At 39.8% G+C, this 24,778-nt stretch overlaps 1 protein-coding gene and 1 pseudogene across 1 annotated transcript in view; one reads left to right on the top strand and one right to left on the bottom strand.

Annotated features, from left to right (window-relative positions):
- DNAJC3 (DnaJ heat shock protein family (Hsp40) member C3) overlaps positions 1–12,718 on the bottom strand; it is a 53,902-nt gene extending 41,184 nt beyond the window's left edge. The window contains exon 1 of the mRNA XM_072976462.1: positions 12,485–12,718. Within this exon, the coding sequence (XP_072832563.1) occupies positions 12,485–12,566 (82 nt within the window). The 5' untranslated portion in view covers positions 12,567–12,718. The remainder of the gene's footprint in view (positions 1–12,484) is intronic.
- Positions 3,787–4,465, top strand: LOC102537242 (ferritin heavy chain pseudogene; annotated as a pseudogene).
- Positions 12,719–24,778: the final 12,060 nt, after the last annotated feature.

Here is a 24,778-nt window from a genome sequence, read left to right as displayed (position 1 = left end):
GAGTGTGTGGGTAACATTTGGAGGAATTAGCTGGGGGAGGGGTGTTAATGGGCTGGGAAAGCACTATTACTTTTCCCATTTAAAAGGAAATTACAGGCTCCTGCTCAGTGAAAATTCACTATGCAATATAGAGTTAGAAACTGATTATATTCAGAATGTGAGGCTCACCTGTGGTTCCACCTAATTCTACACAATATCCAAAAATATAACCTGCTTTTCACAATGAAGATTATGGGATGAATGTATTTCATTTAAGAAATGTTACTGAATATATAGTAGGTAAAAAACTGGCCATAACAGAAACAGCAATAAGGTCATCTCTCCCAAAGAGGCAAGGAGGAGAAACCTACAGGCTTTAGCCTTACGAGAACTCCCTCACCTGCAGGGCAATCATTGACTCTGGAGAGAGAGGGGCTATTTTCCAGCATTAGGTTGGAGTCTCTGTCACATACTGAAGTATTTACAGAATATGTAATCTGCAGAATGGGACTGACTTCAAAATAATCTTGGAGGGGAGGGTGAAAGTACAGATGAAGTAAGACCGAACAGGTGTTGGTAATTTTTGAAGGTGGGTGACAGCAACAGTGGTACATGATACTATTCTACTTTGGTATATTTTTAAGATTTTCCAAAAACAAAATTTGTTTAACTTAAATCCTCTCAATGAAGACAAAACTGACTGATAAAAACTACCTCTTACATTAAAAAAAAAGTTTTGAAGAAAGTAGTCCATGGGGACAAGAGTAAGACAGTCAACTAAGCACATGAGCCTATCTCCCAACATGCTCAAATTCTAGAAATGACAGAATTTATTTAAAGAGATAAATGCATAACCTTGCTGGAAACAAAATTTTTTAAAGAGGACTATCTGAAAAATAGAAATTTTAGAAAAATTCTCAAAACTTAAAAAGGACAGGATTTGATGGGTGGGCAAAATCACATCCAAGCAGTCCCCCAGGGGAAGTGTGCCACGGAGGTGACTGCAGTTCTCTGAGTGATCCAAACTCTGACACAAGGGAAAGGAAGGGGCCCTGGAGATTTCCCAGCCTTCAGACAGGCCAGGCAATCAGCCTTTTCCCACAATCAGAATTCAAAGACTAGCAATGAGCAATTCTGAAAAACAAAGATGATCATAAAGTCAATTCATAAGAAAGTAATACCATATAAAAGAATTAAGGAAACAAAATTAATGAAGCCAATTTTTTAAAATTCTAAAAATGAATATAATTGGCACTCTCACAGATCCACAAGGATGCAACTTACACTAAAAAGCAGACCAAGCGTCTATGCACTGACTGCTCAGCAGTGGGGATGCAGTGGAGAAAAGGACAAAACCACTTCTGAGCGCCAGGGTAAACTGCCAGAGGACAGGAAGAGCACACCTCGTATAGCACTAAATACAGTCAAATCAGCCCTCCCTGCGGAGATACTGTCTGAGTTAAAATATGAATGGGAGGGGGTGGCAGGGAGCAGTACTGAATGACAAGAAGCCTCCAGCATGCCAAATATGACCAGGCAAAGAGACCAAAACAAGTGCAAAGGACTTGGACTGGACTTCAACTTCAAGGAATCAAAAGGAGGCTCCCAGCATGTTAGGAATGATAGAGGATGCAGGCAAGATACATCACAGTGGGCCTTGCAGGCTATGGTAAGAAGTTTAGGTTTCATTTTGAAAGCAAAGGGAAATCATTAGATAGCTTTTTAGAAAGGAACCATCTGATTTACATTTCAAAAAGATCACTTTGGCTGTGGTTTGGAAAACAGATTAGAGGCAAGCAAGAAGGGAAAGAACTGTATCTCACAGCCATGTGGAAATTTAAAAAACATATTTTGCAAAAAAAAAAAAAAAAAGTGAAAGAACCGTGGTGGTGTGAACTAAGGACAGCAAGGCACATTATAGTAAATATATTCAGGTTTCATTTATGCTTCAAAAAGAAGACATGTATGTATTTCTGTATTGTTTAGTTTTTTCTAGTAAGGACGAATTCATGTGCTAATACAATAAAAACTTAAAGTAAACTGAAGAATGTGTTTTGTTAAAGATGTTACTGAGTAAATAATCACTTGCAGTTGAAAGCTCTTCAAGAATATTTGTAAATACTACAGACATATCATATTTTATAATTCAGCAGCCAGTTAAGTGAGAAAAGAAAAGCAAAATAACCCTGTCTCTAATATTTTTGTTAAACTGTAGTTCAAAGGTATATCAATATAATCAGATACAACAGGAATTATACATGATATAGACTCTAAAATTTAAAACAGTCCTTATCTTTTATAAACACTAAAATATTTATGAATGAAATGATGGCATGTAAAATGTTTCAAAATAATCCACGGGTATAGATGAAATAAGATTGCTCATGGGTTGGCAACTGTTAAAGATGGGAGATGGGTACGTGGGGGGTTCATTACACCAGTCCTCGCCTTTGTAAATAAGTGAAATTTTCTGTAAGATTTTTTTCTTTATTTTTATTTGCATCTTTTTTATTGAAGTATAGTCAGTTTACAATGTTGTGTCAGTTTGTGGTGTACAGCATGTTTCAGTCATACATATACATATATATACATATATTCACTTTCATACGTCACTTATACATGGAATCTGAAAAAAAGACACAAATGAACTTATTTACACACAGAAACAGACTCCCAGACATAGAGAACAAACGTATGGTTACCAGGGGTAGAGGGGGTGGGAAGGGATAAATTGGGAGCTCGAGATTTGCAAATACCAACTACTATCTATAAAACTGATAAACAAGTTTATACTATATAGCCCGGGGAACTATGTTCAGTATCTTACGGTAACCTATAATGAAAAAGAATATGAAAACGAATATGATGAGGTTTTATTTTTAAATCTTTAAGGGACAGGGGTGAGGAAATTAAAACAACGATAATTCATTTTGATTTTATTAGAGATAAGTTCTAATATAAACTCTACCCCCATAAACATTTACAGTTCTTAATGCAAAATATAAAAGACTGCATCACTCATGCAGAAGCAGGTACAGAAACCACGTTAAAATGATGCTAGAGAATAAACTAGGGATCAAATAAGAATGGTGAAAATGCTGTGTGCTGGCTGTTGAACCATCAGCCTGCTACAGCTGGTACAGTGAATCACAAGGCAAGTCAATGGGTATCTATGTGTTTCCTATTCTCAACATATGAGGGATCAGGGGCGGAGAGGTAGTCTTTAAAACAACATGAAGATTTCAAACATCTCCCTTTTTTTTTCTCAAAGGGAAGATCAGATCAATGTACTGAATTGAGGATTCCAGACTGCTTGAGGAGGTAAGAAATTTGGGTATGAGATAAACCATAAGTCACTGTACTTTCCTTATCCAGTCATAAAAATGTTTAACAGGTCAGTTGTAACAGAAGACAATTAAGAACTTACAATATGCCAGATACTTTTAGTATATTTGTTTCACTTAATTTGCACGAAACAAACCTAGAAAGTTAACATCTTTTATACTTTTATAACTGAGGAAACTGAGGCTCAAAGAAGTTACCCAATCTGCCTAAAGACTCACAGTAACTGTCAGAACGAGACCCAATTCTAAAGCCCAGCTTTCTTTGCAGCACAGCTCATGAACCTTCCCCCCATATAAAACAGGCTAAGCCTTCCACAGTCCCCAAGCCTTGCACGCTTCACTCACCCAACCCATCATTTAATGTAACATTTTAGCCCCAATCACTTCCCACCTCACAGGCTGAACCTGAAGTCTAGTGGGAGCCAAAAATGCATTTGCAAAGTTCTTTGAACGGTTTGTCCAGATGCCTCAGGCCAGACATTCTTCACCCAAAGTCATGGCAGTTTCCTGCTTGGACAGTGGCGAACCAGCACTCCAACACGTGCTCACAGCACCCTGGGTGGCCCCTCCTCAGCTGCCTACCACGATGATCGGGTCCCCCTTGCAGGTGTGCCAGAACGACCACCAGGACTCGGAGGCCACCATCAACTGCCAAATCCACCTGGAGCTCTACACCACCTACATCTCCCTGCCCGCGTCTTCCTGCTTTGACTCTGATGGTGTTGCTTTGAAGAACATCGTCAAATATTTCCTTCAGCAGTCTCATGAGGAGAGGGAATATGATGAGAAACTGGTGAAGCTACAGAACCAACAAGGTGGGTGAATCCCAAATTCTTCAGGATATCAAGAAACTGAACCATGACAACCCAGACAGCAAGCCGACTGAATGCAACAGAATATGCATTACACTTGGAAAAAAAGAATGAATCAGTCCCTTCTGGAACTGCACAAACTGGCCACTGACAAAAATGATACCTGCTTGTGTGACTTCACCGAGACATTACCTGAATGAGCAGATAAAATCCATCAAAGAATTGGGTGACCACAACACCAACTTGCACAAGACGGGGGCCCACAAATCCAGCATGGCAGAGTATGTCTTTTACAAGCACACCCTGGGAGACAGTGAGAATGAGAGCTAAGTCCCAGGCTGGCTTCCCACAGCCACAGGGTCACTTTCCTGTCACCAAGGCAGTGCACGCATGTTGGAGTTACCTTCACCTTTTCTATAAGCTGTACCAAAACATCCACCTACATTCTTTCATTTGTATATTCCTTAAACTAAAATTTTGGCATCCTCCAAAAAGTTATGTATACTGTCACTCCAAAGGTTGAATTTCATTTCAAACTATGTTTCTCTTGCCTTCTACGATTAAAAGAGGCATCCAGCATTTCTATGTCCCTTTTAAATAAAATTCAGATCTTTATTATGTTACAATTTTATCCAACAGAATTTCCATTTAATAAGTAAATACCACTTCCTCGACAAAAATTTCTTTGGCACACCCAAATAATCCAGGGAGAATTCATTATTATTCCTCCAGTGCACCTCAGTGACTTCTCCATAAGAGAACTTGCCACAGTGTAAGTGATGGTTGTATAGGTCCCTTTCTCCTCATAACAGTGGTGTGTCTCCTAACTGGGATCTTCTCTCACCTTCCTCCAAATGTAGCCCCAATGTTGCTGCCAGAGCAACCCTTCCAAAATGCACTTCTAATAAAAATTCTGCAGTATTTTCACATCGCTGGCTAGATTCAATCAAGTTCTTTCAGATCTAAAGGGAAATAAGACCATTCATGACCAGGTCCCTTGAAGTGGTCCAGCCTCATCACCCTCACTCCTCCCCCTTACTGTACACTCCTGTAACACAACGAGCTGGTTGTACTTCCTTAAACACACTAGTTCTCACGCGGCATCCCTAGGCACTTGCTATTCCATGAAAAGGCCTTCCCCACTTGCCCACCTGGAACACTTCTACTCCTTCATCAGGACTCTGCCCTCGAATGCTGGTTCCTTTGTGAAATCCTCCCTAACTGCTTCAGTGAGAAAGTGGGCAACACTCCTTCTCTGCTTCTCCTACACTGTGCATCCCCCGACTCACAAGTACATCACCTCACTTAACTATACCACAGTCTCAGTAAGTTGACCTTCACTATTTGCCTGCCTCTCACAACCTCCAAAGTCCCAAACCTGATTAAAAGCAAGTTTGAGAGAATGAACCGTCTTTTCTTCTTTATATCACCCAGTTCAGTAACAGGCACAAAGTGGGCACTCGATATTCAATGAAGGAATATAACCAAATTCCTTCTTAAATGTATTATAATTCATCAGAATAACAGAACCTAAGATATATAATAAACAATTATAAAATCAAATTGATACTACCAAAGACTTATAAAGACACTAATTTTTTTTAATTATAAATATGGCTGTTTTTGCAGTATCTCAATTGTGTACTTAGAGCCATGGATAATTTTTTCCTTTGCCACATCTTGGGAGACAGTGACAAGGAGAGCTTCCTCCTATTTTCTGAGAGATCAGGCAACCAAACATCATGCCATCTCCTGAGCAAAGTTAAACAACAGATTTCTTTCTCCATAGGTAAGTATCAGCCAAAGGTTAGCAAAATATATAGGAAGGGCAGGAGAAAAAGTGGAATAGCTAAGTCTTTCACTGAAGTACTATTAGAATCTGTCATATTCTAGAGAGAAAAAAATAAACAATTTTAAGAAACATGAAGTTGAGGGGTTAGAAATACGATGTGCTGAGAGTCACAATCAAGAGGGAAAGAACCAGACTGAAAAAGGCAAGACTTGGTGGTCAGAGATGCTAAGGCCAGGGGCAGAGCAGAAGCAAGCCCGGGGGTGGCTGTTCAGGCTGCAACACTTGGAATATGAGGGAGGAGGAAAACGTTAAGGTCATTCTAAAAAGGAACACAAGGCCGAAAAATAAAAAATACTGTCTGTAAAAGGTCCTACTTAAATCTAAGATCAAAGCAAGATGGGGCAGAGTCTGAAAGAAGTCTCACGGCAAAAACACAGAAAACAGTAGAATCTAGCCACAGAAAGACAGAGCAAGAAGTTCATTATCTCAGCAATTCCACAGTCAAGTGAGGACCAATGACAGAACAGTTTAAATAAAAATACCCTCAACAGGAAACCCTAGACATTATAAGCATCTCTTTCCAATCACCCTAACCTAAAAAGTGTTTTTTAGTATATACAGCCAAACTGAAAGGAAAAAAGGGCTGAGTAGTTATGTGGCAAGTACATGTGAACAGTGACTGCTCCAAAATCTTCCCGGGTAAAACAGGAAAATAAAATCTATTGTAACCAGGTTTGCTCAATTTGAATGGACATTAGTCTTTGCTTCAATTAACTATAAAGGTATAACTGTTGTGATAAGAGTCCTTGCTCAAGGAATTTCAACTTGGAAAATAAGTTTAGAAGGGTCCATACCAGACGAAAGTAAACAAACAAACAAATTCACCAGTTAAAACAGCCAACCTCACTCATCCATTTTGAAAATATTTATTGCACACCTACTTCATGTCAACATGTTTCAGGTACAGAGACAAGAGCTCTTTCCATAAAGTTTATATTCTAGAGGAACAGACAGACAAGAAATACAAAGGAGGTAATTCAAGACAATGTTAAGTTTTATGAAGAAAATACAAAAAAGTAAAAGGAGAGTATTAACTGATCTAGAGAGTGCTTTTTTACATAGTGTGTCATGGCTGCAATATGACTGCACATTTGAAGCTCACAGAGAATAGCTTTCCAGACTGTAGGAACAACAAGAATAAAGACGCTTAGTCAGAAATGAGTTTAGCACTTGGAAGTAAAGCGGTAAGAACCTAGTGATGGAGGAGAAGATAAAGATGAAAAGAGATGAAAGTAAACAGGAGTCAGATAAGTAAGGCTTTGCAGTATTAGCGGAGGACTGTGTTGAGAAGAGAACAGAAGATGAGGATATACAGACTACCAAGAACTCTTTAAAGTTCTGCTGTCAAGAGAAACAATGATACTGTTCAGTAGCTGAAGGGACACATAACATCAAAGGACAGTTTAAGATGGAAACACCACAGCATGTTAGAGTCCTGATGTCAATGACCCAGGAGAGGAGCAAGTGAAGACGCAGGAGAAAACATAAGTGTAAAAGCAGTATTTTCAGGTGCGAGGAAATAGAATCCAGGGCGTAAATACAGGAATTGGATTTTGCCACGAATAGAGATGCTTTATCCATTAACATAAGAAAAGTAGCAGAGAAGGTACAGATGCAGGTAGGCCAGTAAATTTAGTGGTAGAAAGAAGAGGAAACTTCCCTGTGATGGCTTTCATTTTCTCAAAAATGACAAGGTCTAAAACAACGAGGCAATGCAATAAAGGAAAGGAGGGTTTAAACTGGAGATTTAAGGAAAGAGGAAAAGGTTTGAGATACTGATTCAAGAACAGACATACCAGGAAATTGTAAGAATGTTAGCAGTATCGCACGTGCATTTGAAATCGAGATTGTATGCTTAAAATGAGACCAGTCAGCAAGGTTATTTTCACTCTTCTCCATGTTCAGCTCTGAGGTTGGACAAACAAGTTGACTTTAATCAGTTCAAATTTTGCTAAGTATAACAAAAGAATACAGGGGCAAGAAAATTAAACGGTGTTTTCAGAGTGACTACAAGACGGATCACTAAATCTGAGAAAGGAGGAAAGAGGACATGTATACGTCACAAAGCATGTTTTGTATCCCCACGTGGTCTATAAACTCAAAGACAAAAACCTGTGAGTCCCACACTACATATCCTCACCGAAGAGCAGTACCGTGAAGCCTCTACTGACCAATTACATGAGTCTTCTACACATTCTGCAACTCCAAATAGCACAAACTCATCAGATTGTTTACATTTACTTTTTTTTAAAGCAGCATTCTAAAGATCTTGAAAGAAAAATCAACTTATGGTTTAAATGGTATTTTTGTTCTTAAGAGCAGGTGACGGGGTTCCCATGATATTTCCAGATAAACAAAGATCAATAGCTGGACAATAAGCAAAGAAACATGACGGCAATAGAAGTTAAGCTTAACCACAATTTAATTAGCTTCAGATGGGACAGCAAAGCCTAACTGCTACCGGGCACCCCATCTCAGAACAACTCCCCCTGACCCACAGGATCAAAACTGCTGCATTTCCGGGCACTCACTCAGCTAACTAGTCAAGGAACTGAGACTTGGACACTACTGCTAACTATAGCCTATATCATTAAGTGAATTTAAAATAATTCTAGAAGCTATCTGACCATCCACTAGAATACTCAGCTTACAAGAGTCCCCCCTTATCCTCCAGGAACACATTCCAAGGTCCCAGGTGGATACCAAAACTATGGATAGTTCTGAACCCTTATATACACTGTTTTTTTCCTATACATACACATCTACGATAAAGTTTGATTTATAAATTAGACACAGTAAGAGACTGACAACAACAATAATAAAATAGAACAATTACAACAATGCACTGTAATAAAAGGTGTCAATGTAGTCTCTCTTCTCAAAATATCTTACTGTACAAATGTGATACTTTTTCCATCTTAACCTAAGCACTTATCACACATTGTGGCCACAACTTTTGCAGTCTGGGGTGTGACAGACAAACCAGCACAAATTTCTTTTTCCTTTTTCACAATTTCACAGATTGAAGATTCATTCTTATCATAGGTCTTAGCAACCACAACATACAATTTTTTTCTCTCCTTATTAAGTCAAAAACTCACTTTTTCACTTAAAAGAAGCACTTTATGGCTTCTCTTTGGTATATCCAAATTTCCAAATTGTCAGCATCACTAGGCTTGCACTTTGGGGCCATTATTAAGTAAAATAAGGATTACTTGAACACAAGCCCTGTGATACGGCTGATAATCCAGATGGCTACTAAGTGACTAAATGGGCGGGATACATGGGACAAAAGGATGATTCATGACCAGAGTGAAACAGTGCAAGACTTTATCACGCTACACAGAAAGGTTCACAATTTAAAACTTATAAATTGTTTATTTCTGGAATTTCCTATTTAATATTTTTGGACCACAGTTGACCACAGGTAACTGAAATTGAGAAAAGTGAAACCACAGATAAGGGGGGAACTACTCTACATAAATTACTTAGTTATTTGTTTTCACAAATAAGGTATTCACTTTTTCCATATTTAAATAACATCAAGAAAGTCATACAGAACACGAAACATATTTTTAGTAAGTTAGGTTCACATAAAAAGTATCACCATCTTTTGTACTCAGGAGATTTCCAACTATTCTTTTCCCAATGTCCAAAATATATGGTTTAATCAGATCAGTTCAGTGAAATAAAGAAAAATTGGGTCCAGAAAGAATGTTAAAGAAAAAAAAGAGATAAAAGGTTTGGTTCCCAGGTTGTGTTCCTACTTAGGTCACCAAATAGAACAAACCATTAGCAGAGAATTAAAATAGCTTCCTTATCTATAACATGAGAATACTAAAGTAGATACTACTAAAGTTTTCTCTCTGCTCCAAAACTTCTATTCCTAAAGCAGTGCTTTGGACTTCCCTCTTTCAAAGGCCTTTTTGAAAAGGAAGGCTATAAGATTTAACCTTTCAATTCATGAACCTATTACATAGTTTCCTTCCCTGAATTACAATTAATAGAAAAGCCTAGAGGAAAAAAAAAAGATGAATATTTCTAAATCAGAAAAAACTAGGCCAGCTAAACTAATTATTGGTGACTCTCTCCTTTGTATGCAGCTCTTTGCTTTACATCCACTCTTCTCACACCCATTCTCCTTTATTTCTTCTCTCTCCAAGCCTCAGGCCTAGTAGTGCAGTCCTGAATGCCTCCCAGAGGACTCTGAGGTTAGAGAACCGAGACACAGAATTTATTTGGGAAAACAGTAGCTGATGCTAAGGAAAGTCAGAGGTTCTGCCTCATCTTTATATCCCTATCACCGAATACAGTGGAGTATATTAACAGATACCTAATTTAACTCCTCTGTACAATTTATTACACCAGTGATTCTCACCAGTGATTTTTTTTTAGAAATGCAAAATTTCAAGTCCCACCTAGACCTACTGAATCAAAGTTTGGGAGTGAGGCACAGCACGCTGTTTAAAAAGCCCTCCATGTGAGGTTCTGACGCACACTCAAGCTTGAGAACCACTGTATTAAACACGTCAGGAAATCACCTTCCTATTCATTACTGCTAGTGACAAACAAAAACGCTGATTTTTCTCAGCTGCCACCACTTACAAATGTTTGGGCCCACCTGATGCTGTCAACTACTTAACTTCTGTCTCCAGCCTGCACACAAGATGAACTTTAGAGTCAAATAACTTATGGCTCTGAAAGTTAACAGCTATGACCTTATCCAAGTTAATGAAACTCTTGGAGCCTTAGTTCCTTCGTCTATAAAGTAGAAATAACAGCACATACCTCCATGAATAAGAGACAGCCTACAAACAGGCCCCTAACAGAGCACCCAGTACACAGCAGACCTTCAGTAAATTTAAGATCTTTTTCTTTTCTTCCCTACCCCCCGTACCCAAGTCCCTGCTACCTTACACAGACAACACCCTAAAGAAGACAGCTCTCTGGTACTCCTCTGAGAAGTGTCACCAATGCCTCCTATACAGAAAAGCTCTCTGGCAAGCTGGGTAGTTTTTGGAAAATATCACAGGAGAGAAACGAAGTGTGAGAGTCCTAAAGAATCATACACAGAACAGCAATTCTAGAAAGGCAATCCACAAACAAATCATACAAAAGTGTGTACTTTGGTAACTTAAAAAATAATTGACGTTAAACACAATATAGGCAACTTTCTCTTACGTGGCCAAATTTAAGGTAACTAGATATTAATGCTACACTTGATGGAGTGGGAAGTCTTAACACTGGAAAATGCAGAACTGGTATACATGACCCATATTACAGTGGTCCAGGCATTCAAATTCCAATTCCAAAGATTTTCTGGGGCAGCCTCAAATTCTTCATCCCGATGTTGTCATGCTACATATTCTGATTTTTGGTTCAAAAAATATATATGGTCCCCAGGGGGAACCCCCACCCAAAAAACTGCCATGAATGAGACCTAAAAACTGGAGAGTATTACCTTTTCCTAAGTTGGTAACTTTGAGGGTATTTTATCAGAAAAAAATTCCTGACTTCAGCCCCTCACTCCCTCTAATAGTAGGTACAGTATTAAAAAGTTTAATTTAACCCGCCTGACTAATAGCTCTGTTCGGCGGGATGAAAATAGATCAGTGCAGGTGATATGTCATTAAACTCGAATATTTCGCACGGTAACCAAGCTAGGAGCATCAGTTCAACGTGCACTCGCACCTTTATTTCTTACTTCTCCCGCTGACAACTAAGACGGGACAGCCCTCTATTCTTGCTGTAGAGGAGCCAACATTCCAAACTGCAGGACTGACGTGAAACTTAAGCGTTAGTATCTTTTTAAGGGGAACTTTTTTCAGAGAACTCGGAAAAGGAAGGTTGAAAGATACCAGGCTGGTTATTGTAAAACCACAAACTTAATGCCTTGCCCGCCGGGAGCTTGAATTCCGGCACCCGCTCCTTAACGCACCGACCTAACAACTTCCTCACACACCGCAGAGTATGGTGGTGTGATAGTTACTCACTTAGCAGTCAACACTGCCCCCCTCACTTCACTCAGCCGGACACTCTCCCCTCCACCCTCCGGAACGCGAAAGTGAAGGAAGCCTCCCCTCTGGCCACCTTTACCGCCTCCTCCCAGCACCGCTGACCGACAGAGTCCCCAGGCGCCAAGCGAGGGTCCCGAGCGAGGCCGGAACCCGACAGCTGCGCAGGACGCGTCCCAGGACGCTGCAGAAGTCGCTGCCCGGTGCCCCGCTTCGCCCCAGCCCTTCGGCCCCGCTCGTCACTCCAAACACGCCGTCCCGGCCCCGCGGCCCGCCGCTCCCCGCTCCTCTTCCCCAGACAAACCCGGAACCGGGCGCCGGCCCCCTCCCAGGAGCGGGCTCAGGCCCAGGCCGGGCCGCCCAGTCCCGGGCTCGCGCCCCAGCGCCCGGGCCGCCCCGAGACTCGCCCAGACGCAGGCTGGGGAGCTCCGGGAGGCCTGGCCGGGGAGCCCGCTCCTCCGGCCAGGGCAGGACACGACTCACCTTCGTACTGCAGGTCCACCAGGACCAGCAGGAAGGGGAACACCGAGCCCAGCCGGCTGGTCACAGAGCCGGGGGCCACCATGTCCGAGGGTGCGGGCGGTGAGGAGGAGCAAAGGTGCGGGGCCCAGCAGCCCCCGCCGGTGTCCAGGCTGCAGCTGCGCCCGCCCGCCGTCGGCTCTCGCTCAGGCCCAAGGCGGCTGGCGCCCAGCGGAGGAAGGCAGCGGTGGGCGGGACCCAGGCGACGCTACGCCCCGAGAGCCGCTGCTGCCCAATCGCCTTCTTCCTGGCCGCTCTCCTACTGGGCGCGCCGGGGTCGTGGTTGGCGCTGATAGGCTGCGGAGGCCGCCGCCCCGCCCCGTCTCTGATAGGATAACGTGGAAGCACGAGACGAGGCTGCGTCCGCCGGTGGTGGAGCTGTCAGGGGCTCGAAACCGCCGCGGCCGGCCGGAGGGAGGCAGCCGGGGAGGCTGTGTGGCAGCCCCGAGTCCGCATGCGCAGGCCGCAGAAGCCTTTTTGGGTCGGTCCCCTCGCGCTAGATTAGTGAGGAGAAGGATGTCAGCATTCGAGGTTTTCTGGTGTGCTGTCTGGGGAGGAAGATGAAGTCGCCACGTCCAGAATGAGAAGCCAAACTTGATCCTGGGAATCCGAGGGGATGGACTGGAGAACATGATCAGTCCCAGAGCCTCCTGCCTCCCGCTGGAGCGTCTCGGGGACCAGTACAGACCGAACTGAAGAGTGCTCGAGAAACGGGCAGGAGAAGCTGGGGCTCGGAAAAGTGGGGTGAGCTGATGGAGGCGAGAGCATTTCAGGGACAGTCAGGTACATTAGGGACCTAAGGCAGGTAAGTGAGAATGGCACGGAAGCTTGGGACCCATCCCACAACTGCCCAGTGGACCAGCGTGTCCAGAAAAGAGCAATGCTGGAAGATTCTGTGCAGAAGAAACCAAAGAAGCACAGCAGCTAAGAAAGCAAAGGGCTCTAGAGTGTGCAGCCAACATCAACGATAATGGAAAAAAGACCTGTTAGGACGGATCTTGTATCTTGCGCCCAGAGGAAACTCAAGAGAGATGTGAACTTGAACAAGATAAAGTTCACGTTACTAAGTTTGGCACACTATACACCAGTGATGTTTTACGTGGGATAAAACAGTAATGCCTTTGTGTGAAGCATTGTCAAGTGCAGACATTACCAGTGAACATGCATTTGTTACCTTGGTGCTACTGCACACTTTAGAACTCATGAATGATAAATAGGAAATCACGAATTCACTACCCTAACATACACTAAGGATGGTAAAAAGCTTTCTAAGCTTCTACCCCAAAGGGAACTAATGCAAAGGAAATGGTTTGGAGAAAGGGAAAAAAAAAAACTTTAGTCCCTTCGTAGTTGTGGTGGAAAGCAGTACAGTATGTGAATAGCGGAGGACTCAGATCCAAGAAATGTTAATTCCACATCACAGCTATTATGTAACTTATCTTTATCTGTAAAGTGGGTATGATACTAGTCAAGGTTTGTTTTGAGGTTTCATAAAGTGGGTAAAAATTCTTGTAAATCATAGTGTTATACAAATATTACTCATCCTTCTAACAAAAGCAGAATCATGAGACTCCTCTTTGGGATTTCTTTAGGAATTTCTTTTTTTTTAATCGTTTTCCTTATTGACCATCACAAGATGGTGTTAGTGAAAAAATCACAGATGATTTCAGTGTCCACAAGTAGTGAAGACATTACCCAGATACCATACCGTGGCCAAGGCAGCCAACAAAATGCTGAAGATAATGGGGAAAGATTTTTGTAAACAAATAATGCTAAATGATGAACTATCACTAGAATGCTGCTTGTGATTCTAGTCTTAAGGAAGAAGCAGTGCTAAAGAAGTTATGAATGGAAATTAAAAATTATTAATGAGGTGATAGACCTTGTGCTATAATAAAAATAAACAAGGGGCTTCAATGTTGAAGTGATTTTAGAAACTCATTGATGAAATTGTATAACCATGAATCCTGAAGTCTTCAGGTGAAGATTTACAAAGTATCCCTTGAAAGAGGTAATTTTCAACAAAGAAGGAAACATTATTTTAGACAGCAGTAAATGTATAGTGCTAAAATTATCTTTACATGTATAAAAACGCTTAGGATGTTTTCTCCAGTGTTCATCTCAGCATAGTTGTCACCTGAGCTCTTTTGCCAATAAAACCAAAGTAATCCAGTGATAGTCAGGAAAGTTATAAATATTGTTTGTGCTTTTCAGCATTTATTTATGCAGTCCTTTTTTAAACATATGCATAAACACTACTATAATCGATAGTACTTATTCATTATAATAGTAAAAGACTTAAAATAATGGTAGAATGTTTAAATGGTGGTGTATCCAAAACTAGAAATATAATTTCTACTTTATTTAAGTATATTGATCTATGTTTATTGACCAGGAAAAATAATGTTGGTAGAGAGTAGTGGACACATCTAGAACACATTTTGGAGGTAAAGGAGGCAAAATTTGGTGATGGATTAGCTATGGGGAGAAATTAATATTCAAAAGCAGGCATGATACAACATCTTTCTGCACCAAATCAAAACAAAATAGACAGCATTATAATTCACATAATGCTGCAGTGTACATCCTTCTGCATTTATCTTTATGAATTTGTGCTTTCACACAAAGTCCAATGCAGCTCCTATACAGCTTCCAACAAGTAGGGAATAAAATCTCCAAGCTTTTGTGGCTCTGCTACAACACAGCAAGTCTTGTGGTTGCCCAGGAATGGAAATAAAAATAGAGCTTGAATCCAGAAGTGACATTTACATTTCCATTAGCTATAGCTAGTGACATAACTCCCCATAACTTCAAAGGAATGGGGAAGTTTGTTGGGACACCCAGATAATTAATGAGCCCTAATATATCTGTTACAGTGAACAAAAGTGTAACAAGTTCACCAGTTAGAAGAATATTATGAACAAAATTTAACATTACCAATGCTGTTATATTGACCCCATGTATCCCTGATACGATGTCATGAGAAGGGCACTTAACCTCTGTGATATTCTTTCCATTCTATAACCCAGTCTAAATATGAAAAAAATCACATAAACCAAAACTGAGGACCATTTTTTCAAATACCTGATGAATACTCCTCAAAACTGTCAAGATCATGAAAAACAAGGAAAGGCTAAGAAACTATTGACAGACCAGAGGAAACTAAAGAGACATGATGACTGAAATGTGCTGTCTTAAACCAGATCCAGAAATAGAAAATGGACATTACTGGGAAAACTACTGAAACCCATATAAAATCTCAAGTTTAGTTAGTAGTGACGGACCATTATCAACTTTCTTAATTTTGACAAACGTACCATGGCTATGTAAGATGTTAGCAATAGGGAAAAATAAATTAGTATTTAGGACCTCCCTGTAGTCTCCTTGCATCTTTATGCTAAAATTATTTCAAAAATAAAAATTTACTTTAAATAATTGTGAAGGGCCTGAGTAATATTAATTAAAATAATTGTAATGAATGTTTGTGTCAAGTGAGTTTTTCTGCATCTAAAATTTCTCCCTTTTCCTTACAGAAGGAAGAGAATTAGGACTTACATTTTCTTAGTAGTCTAAAACCAGCTCCTCTATTTTTTTCCTGTTTTCCCTCTCTTTCCCCCTCACATGGGAAATCAAGTTGATTACTTGATTTAAAAAAATAATCTGTTGATATGTACATAGTCTAGGAACATTCTAGTCCAGACAACCTATCAAAATGTCTATAAGAAAAAGTTCATAAACTATACTTCTTGTTTTTAAAATGTGAACAAGTGTGTGTAAATGATAGAATGTGTTACAGTAATTATGAAAAAGAAGTGGTAGGACTTGGAACATATTTTGGAGGCAGAGCCAACAGGATTGCTGATAGACGTGGGAGTGGAGAAGGGAAGGCGTGAGTGAGGCCTGATTTATGAAAAGAGCCAGTCACTTTCGGAGCCTGACAGAGGAAACTGAAAGCACAAAGGCTTTGAAATGGAAGTATCGTGTTTTAGGAATAGTATGTTGAAATTTAATAAACTTGGGGGACAGTAGTATGATCTGATGTCAGGAGGTAGACAAAAACCAGATCATATGGTGCCATTTAGGTTGTTAAAAGGGAGTTTTTATCTCATTCTGTTGAGAACAGGAAGTCATCAGAGGGTTTTAAGCAAAAGGCTGATAGTATTAGATTTAGATTTTAAAAGAAGTCACATTGGCTCCTGCAAGAAAAAAAAAAGGATTGTAGAGGGTTAAGCCATGAGCCACATGGGAGGCTATTGCTGTAGGCCAGGTAAAAGATGATGGTAGCTTGAATTACATAGTGGTAACAACAGAGATGGAGATAGAAGCAAACAAATTTGGCGCGAATTTTGGTGGTAATAAATGGGATAGTGGGAGTAGGACCAAAGGAGTAATCAGCTTACCTTCATTCAGTTAATTACTACTTAATTGCAATACCAAAGTAGAGCCAAAATATTTCTGATAGCTATGTAGGCTCTGAAGAGACCACCTGGCACATAGACACAAAGGTTTCCTTGCCGAACCTTATTATAACCAACTCGTAACAATGATACAGAAACTAAAATGAGAAAACAAACAAAAGGAACTTGCTGGAGTCTAAGCCAAGATAAGTTATTTCCATGGACTAGAAACGGGGGGAAAAAATCCCACAAAATTATGTGCAAGCAGAAGCCAGGGGAATGCTAGCCTCTGTTCTAGGGACAAAAGGTAATCCAGAGACAGTCTCCTTGTTCTCCTGGGTGCTCGGCACCACCAGCAGGGGCTCTGTTATGGCTTCTTGTTTACACGGAATTGTAGAAACCTAGGAATGGGGACTCAAGCTGCCCCTGGCTGGCTCTGCAGCATTAGCTTGGAACTGCCATTACAGGACAGGAGAGAGTAAGCACAGAAAGAAAAGTGGAAACACAAAGAAGCAATAAAAAATGACCTTCCCACTCCTCGTGGAACTGCAAAATAATATTTCAAAATACAAGAACTCTACTGCTCAGAAGGACAGGCAACAAATCAGCAACTGAACCTGAACTCACTTAAGAGGAAATTAATGATAGAGACTAAGGGTGCTTACAGACATAAAGAAATCACATCCATAATTACAAGAAAGAATGAAACAAAACAGGCATAAATGAAACAAGGACAGGTGGATGTAATAAACAACTGTATTAGTTGCCCAGGGCTGCCGTAGTAAATTATCACAAACTAGGTGGTTTTGCTACCAAACCAGGTTGGTTTGCCCACTCGCACAAGCCGAAACGCCAAGATGAAATCTGCAGTGGAGCGTTTATTAGCAAGGCAGCCAACCGAGAAGAAAACAAGTCTCTCACCTGCTTCCCGAAAGGCAAGGGGCTGGGGTATTTACGAGGTACAGCAGCAGAATGGTCCGAGGCATGGGGAGCGTGGGGAAAGGTGATTGGAAATTTAAAAAAAGGTGAGGTAATCACCGTTTCACGCAGGTGTAACTAAGCTACAGGTTTCTTTGCCCGAGGCATGTTCAGAAAAGGTCTTGGCGTTGGAACATTCTGAGGGTGGAGTTTTGGGCCCACTGATGCCAGGAGGTCAGACAGCAAGACAGTTGGGCATGCCCAGGTGGAGGGTTGGTGGTCCTCACCCATCTTAACCAGCTCAAGCTCAAACTAGACACAGCTGACTCCAAGTTCCTGGAAAACAACTTGGGCAAACACCTTGTTTAGACTACGTGTCCCTTGGAGGACATGCAACAATTAAAATGACCTTGATCAGGGAAGGCAGGTTACAGGTGTAATGGATTTAGGCTGTGGTTTCAGTTTAAAAGAACAGAAATTTATTCTCTCATGGTTCTGGAAACTAGAAGTCCAAAATCAAGATGTTGACAGGGCCACACTCTCTCTGACGGATCTAGAAGACTCCTTCTTTGCTTTTTCCTCATTTCTGGTGGCTCCCAGCAATCCCTGGCATTCCTCAGCTTGTGGCTGCATCATTCTAATCTGCCTCCATTTTTGCATGATGTTCTGTATATTCCTCTCCTTTCCTTCTTGACTAATTACATCTGCAAAGACCCTCTTTCCAGATAAGGCCACATTCGGAGACTTCCGTGGAAATGAATTTTGGAGTAAGGAGCATTATTTAACCCACCGTGATAACTGATAATCTTTGAAATTAAAAGTAGTCCCTGAAATTAAAAAAAAAAAGAACATAATACACACACGGAACCTAATTGATGGAATAGGCTCTAGAACACAAAGTAAGAGAATATTAGAAGACATTTAAAAAGATACCACTGTCAGAAACTCTAAAGACCAAGCATACACACAAATTTTAGTAAGAATTGGAAACCCTTAGAAAATATTAGAAAATTTGAGCAAAAACTTAACAAGCTTTATCCTACTCTGTATCTAACAGTTCTATATGTGGAAAGGTGATGACCTGCCTAGTAAAAAGGAATTTTTTTCAAGGACTCATAAAAAACTTTTAAAAACCTACCAAATACATGTTCACAGAGGAAGTTTTACACATTCCTAAGAATCATTATCATACATTTTATCTCCTCTGACCATAATGCAATTAAATTGAAAGTCAACAATAAACAGATATTTTACCAAGTCCTGGAAACAAAAAATGTATCTTTAAGTTAGCCATGGTAAAGAAAAAGTCATCACAAAAATTTCAAATTAGGAAAAACTAGATGATAATGAAAATGCTACATTATCCCAATTTGTGAAATGCTGCTAAAGCAAGTATTTGGAGAGAAATTCAGAACCTTAAATGCTTTCAGTTAAAAACCAAAAAAAAAAAGAAAAAAGAAAAAAGAGGGAAATGAATGGTACACTCATCTCTGGATGCAAGAAACACCACAGAACAAAAATAAAGAAACAGAAAGAATGAATGAAAAAATGAGCAGAAACTAGTGTGTTGGGAATGGTGAAGAAATTTCAGAGTATTTTTAAAAAGGGAAAAATCTCTCCAACTCAATTTAAAAGACTTGATGCTAAAACTGGAAAGAAAAGAAAACCATGAAGTGAATTTTGAGGATAGATAAAGCAATCTTAAATGGAATATTTCCAAATCCAATTCAGCAGTTAAAAAAAATATATATATATATATATTTATATATATATATATATATATATATAAAACCAAGAAGAAATTATCCAGGGATACAAGGACAGATCAACTTCTAAACATCTTTTAATGAAATACATCAAATTAACAGATAGATAAAAATCACTTTAACAGAGTCAATCCTTAGATAAAATACAGCATTCATTCATTCATGTTTAAAAGAAAAAAAATTCAGCAAAAAAAAAAAAAAAGAAGGGAGGAAGCAAACTGCTTTAACTTGGTAATTGGTATTTATCAAAACTTCTATTTTAGGACGGTAGTGTCAAATCACTACCTCCTTCTTTCCATCTAGGAAATCACCCAAAGCCACAACAGCAAATAAGATAAAGAAAAGCAAATTACAATCTCAACAAAATGTAGGAGACTGCTGAAACTCCAATTCCCAAAGCAAGCAGGAGGGATGCAAAACAGGAGAGGAATCAGAGAGAGAATGCCTGCTAATGCTCATCTCAGAAAAAGACAGCAAGATACTTTTTCAAGTGTCACCCACCTGGGTTCTTGGATTCCTTAATCAATAGGAATTGATAAGAGGCCAGATGAGGGATTCAGGCAAGGCTTTGCAGTACAAGGAATTAAAAACAAGTAATAGGTTCACTTCTCACTCCCTGAGGGGTGGCAAGCTCGTTCCTTTAATGGGTTAAATGTGAGGTTAGATGGGTGGGTTGCGCTAATGTGGTCGGCCCACCCCCTTGGTGGTGCTGTGTGCAGGGATCATGAGCAGTACCCTCTTTTTGCTCCCAGCACCTCTGAAATAGCAGTTGGCTTGTGGCCTTTTTATATTTTATTGTTCATACTTTGCCCAACTGCCCATGCATATGGTCATTTTCAGTCCCTTAGAGCTTCTTTGTATTGTGTTGCTTGAGGAGATGTTTTTCCAGGTGCAAGCACTCCAGGAAAAAGTCCAGGTCCCAGGGCTTGGCCTGTCTCAGCAGGTTAGAGTTATATCCTGTAGTGAAAACCCCAGAGATCTTGTTTGCAACAAGAAGAATGAGATGCACTGGTTGGGGACAGAATCTACTTAGGACACCATTTGGTTTCATGAAGCAAAAGGTATAGGACTGAAAGATGATTTATTTCTGTATTAATTATTACCTCCAGGAAGCAATTTATCCCCGTGGCAGAAGAAAAACTTGACATGATGAACAGCTTTATGGCTGTATTTGTCTCCCTTTGCAGAGGAGAAACAATAACTAGATTAATTAATGCAAAAACTTGGATCATTAGAAAAATTATGGCTAGTGTGGCACACATTCCAATCTCTTCCTCCATACAAACTTCCTACAAGAGCAGTTTTTGGGAAAAATCATCTTTATCAAAAGTAAGTACAATTAACCCTTGAACAACTGAAGTCTGAACTGCCTTGGTCCTTTTATATATGGATTTCTTCAGTAATAAATACAGTGCTACTTGGCCTGTGGTTGGTTGAATCTATGGAAGCGGAGGAGCCTCATATATGGAAGGCCAACTGTAAATTGTACTCAGATTAACTCCCCGCATTGTCCAAAAGCCAATTATAATAAAAAAAAAAAGGACAGAATGGAATAGCCTGTGTTCACATGAAAAGGTGCTCAACATCATTTGTCATCAGAGAAATGCAAATTATAACCATAATGAGATTCCATTACATACCCACCAGAAGGGCTTAACAATGAAAAGCAATTCACAGTACCAAGTATTGTAAAGCATTTGGAATGCTCATGGTTTGCTGGTGGGAGTATGAAATGATGCAACCACTTTGGAAAACTGTTTGCTAGTGTGTTAAAAAGTTAAACCTATATCTAATTGATGACCTAGCACCTCCACTGCTAGGTGTTGATCTCAGAGAAACAAAAATAAGTGTCCACAAAAACCTTGTATAATAATGTTCATAGCAGCTGTATAATAGCCAGAAATTGAAAATACTTCCTTCTCCATCAACAGAAAAATGAATTTTTAAAAAACTGATAGATTCATTAATACAATGATTTTAAAAATGCAAACACATTGTACATTATGTGTGATTTTCCTGGTACAAAGAGTATTATTTTAATGTACAGATTCAGGTCCTTCTTTATTCTTGGGAATTTTTCCTATATGTTGATACATTTGTTCTTTTCCCTTATTTCCATTTTCTCCCTCGGGAATTCTCAAACTCATATTGTTTGTCTGTCTTTCACATCAATTCTTTTTCTGCCAATCCTTATTTTAATAAACACTTAGAATAGATCAGTCATTTCTAAACATTCAATGCCATAAGACAATTGTGCAAAACTTATTTAAGAATAAAGGCCAGAGATCAGCAGTTTTGGATATGCAAGAACACTAGAAAAATCATTCCTATGAGTCATTCTTAAAGAAGCTTTTTCTAGATCCATGTATCCTTATATTTGCCTCCAAGAAAAATAGTCTCATGAGGGCTACACTTATGATCAGATCTTTCCCACCCTCTTTTGTCACAATCCTAAATTTCTAGTCCTCCGCCAGATCTGAGTGGATTCACCACTGTCGGGGCCCCAATTATGATAGCTAGCTGATATTTAGATTGATTTCATTTAAAAAGAAATGGTTTTACACGTAACTGGTTTTTCTAAGGTTTTATTTTAATATAATTTTAGACATAAATGTTATAAGGCTATTCCCCTCCTCCTCCACAGCTTCTAGAATTATTTCAAGTTCATTTAATGAGTTGTGATTGTGGGAACTGCAGCACCCATCTTCCACCTCAAGGAGGTAGGACACATCCAGGGTTGAGCTGGAAGAAGCTTGGGTGACTGGTAGCTTTGTGGAGCCACTACACAGACCCACACTGCCTCTTTCTGGACTTTCTTTAAATGATACAAATTTATACCCTGTTTTTTTTTTAAGTTACAAAGCTAGTACAAAATATCCTCATAGATGCCTCATCCAGACTTCCCAATTTGCTATAACTTGCTTCATCCTTCTCCCATTTCTGTCTGTGTGTCTCTGTCTGTCTCTCTCTTCTGATCTCTTTGGAAGTTTCAGGCATTATGCCCTGTATTCCTAAAAGCTTCAGTGTGTATTTCCTAAAAATATTCTCTTATAGAACACAGTACAGCTATCAAAACTGGGAAAATAATATTGATAACAATACTCAGTACTTTTGATATCAGATTTTACTAAAATTTTGTCATTTGCCCTAGTAATGTCCTAAATAGAAAAGGAAAATCCTAGATCATAAATTGTATTCAGTTATCATATCTCTTAAGTTCCCTTAATTTGGAACAATACCTCAGTCCTTCTTGGCCTTTTTTGACTTTGACACTTTTGATGCATACGGGCCAGTTATTTCGCAGAATGCCCCTCAATTTGGGTTTGCAAATTAATTACTGCAATTATTTTGTACTTAATTTTCCATAAAAGAGGAACATTTTCATTTTCTTAATGAACTTAAAGGGATATTTTAATGCATCAGGATACGTTTAACTACTAGATCCTTTCAATTCAACAACACTGAATGCCTTCTTTCAGGGGACTGGTTGTTCCGTGTCCTACCAGCAATTCTGATGATTTTATCTCACCCCAAGTTATCCATGCCATCCTTCAGGGTGTTTTGTTTTGTTTTTATCAGCTCCTCCCCTGATGCTTTATTAGATCTATTATTGTCATCTCAATAATTGAGCTCGAAGGGGAGCCTGATGTGACTATACACCTTGGCTCATGTGTGGACAAAATTTTCACCCAATTAGTTCAGCTATATACTGAACTTGTTTTAAAGAAATACTGAATTTGTTTTAAAGGCTCTCTCCTGGAAAGCTAGGAAGAAAAGCAAACACTTCCCCACCAAAGACTGAAAATACATCAACCTAGACATGCTGAAATATTTTGAGCAATCTCCTTATTCTTGCATAATCAGTCTAGCCATAGTGGTCCGGATGATAGAAGTTATCCATCAAACAACTGTAGTCCTTTCTCTCTGCCTTAGTGCTATAATGGGTGAGTTGCCTATCAAGCGGCTGAATTTTTTTGCCTGATGTAGTTTCAGGTTGGCGCTATGCAAAATTTAAAATTTTCTTCTTTGTAGATCCCGAGTAGTTCTTCCTACCCCTGATTAACCTTATAGTTCTACAGTAAATTGGATTATTGTTCCCGTTATTTGCCCCCCTGTAAAAGGATTTACATTCCTGTCTGCAGCCCTGTGATTTTCAGTGACTTTCTTTGAGAAAAGTATACCTCCCTGGCCTATTCACATTGGGTTTTATAACATGATTTGCTTTGGCTACTTGAACGTGAGTAGAAGTGATATACTTCTCAGCAGAGATTTCGAGAGCCAACGTATGGCTCAGCTATTCTGCCAAAAGGAAAGCATGTCCCAGACAGTGCGCTGGGTCCCGTGAGGAGACCCCATGGAGCAAAGCCACAGCAAACATACAGCTCATATAAAACACAAACAATATACCTTTCTATCGTAAATATGACATTTGGAGATTACTTCTTACTTCAGTGGAATCTGGTGAAAGGCAACGATGAAGTTTCTGCTTGCCAACCACTCTGGCATTACTAGACTGAGACCCATCTTGCTCATTTGGACTTGATGTGTTTGCTTAAGAAAGAGAGAGTCTTTTAAAGGGATCAGAGCCAAGGATCAGAACCAGTTCTTGAATCCTCCCCTTACTGTTCCAAGTGAAGATAAAATTGGAAGGCAGGAGAAAAAAAGAGAAAGAACTGAGCAATGGCATGTATCCCTTTAAGGGTGGGGCAATTCCTATGAAAGTGTTTGGTTTTCTATCCATTTCTAAGCAGCAATGACTGTTCTGTCTTATGGAACTGGTTAGAATCCTAGAAGCTGAATGAAGGAAGTTAAATCTCAGAATCCAGTTAAAGAGACTATAGGTTGAGGAGGAAATTACCTCCCCAAGAGAGGGAAATCCAGATTATTCAAAGGGATATAAAGGTGCTATCTTTTGTTCTGCCTTGTACGCATCTTCAAACCTTGAACCTTTAAGGAGAGAGAACATTATGAGGAAAGTATCAGGATACCTTTCCCAAAGTCCAGATCATTACTTATTTGGCTAATATGAGGCAAAAGGATCTGAGACTCCCATTAAGATTCATTGGAACAATTTGTTCACTAAGCTTGGGGCTAAGTAGTTTTTGCCACTGACCAGTTTGGAGGGATGAAGAAGGCATAGTTGGAGGGACAACTAGGCATAATGATTTTTTTTTTTA

Source organism: Vicugna pacos, chromosome 14 (genome assembly GCF_048564905.1).
Source record: "Vicugna pacos chromosome 14, VicPac4, whole genome shotgun sequence".
NCBI classification, from domain to species: Eukaryota; Metazoa; Chordata; class Mammalia; order Artiodactyla; family Camelidae; genus Vicugna; species Vicugna pacos.
The sequence above is the reverse complement of the archived record's forward strand: the minus strand, read 5'-3'. Positions and strand labels throughout refer to the sequence as shown.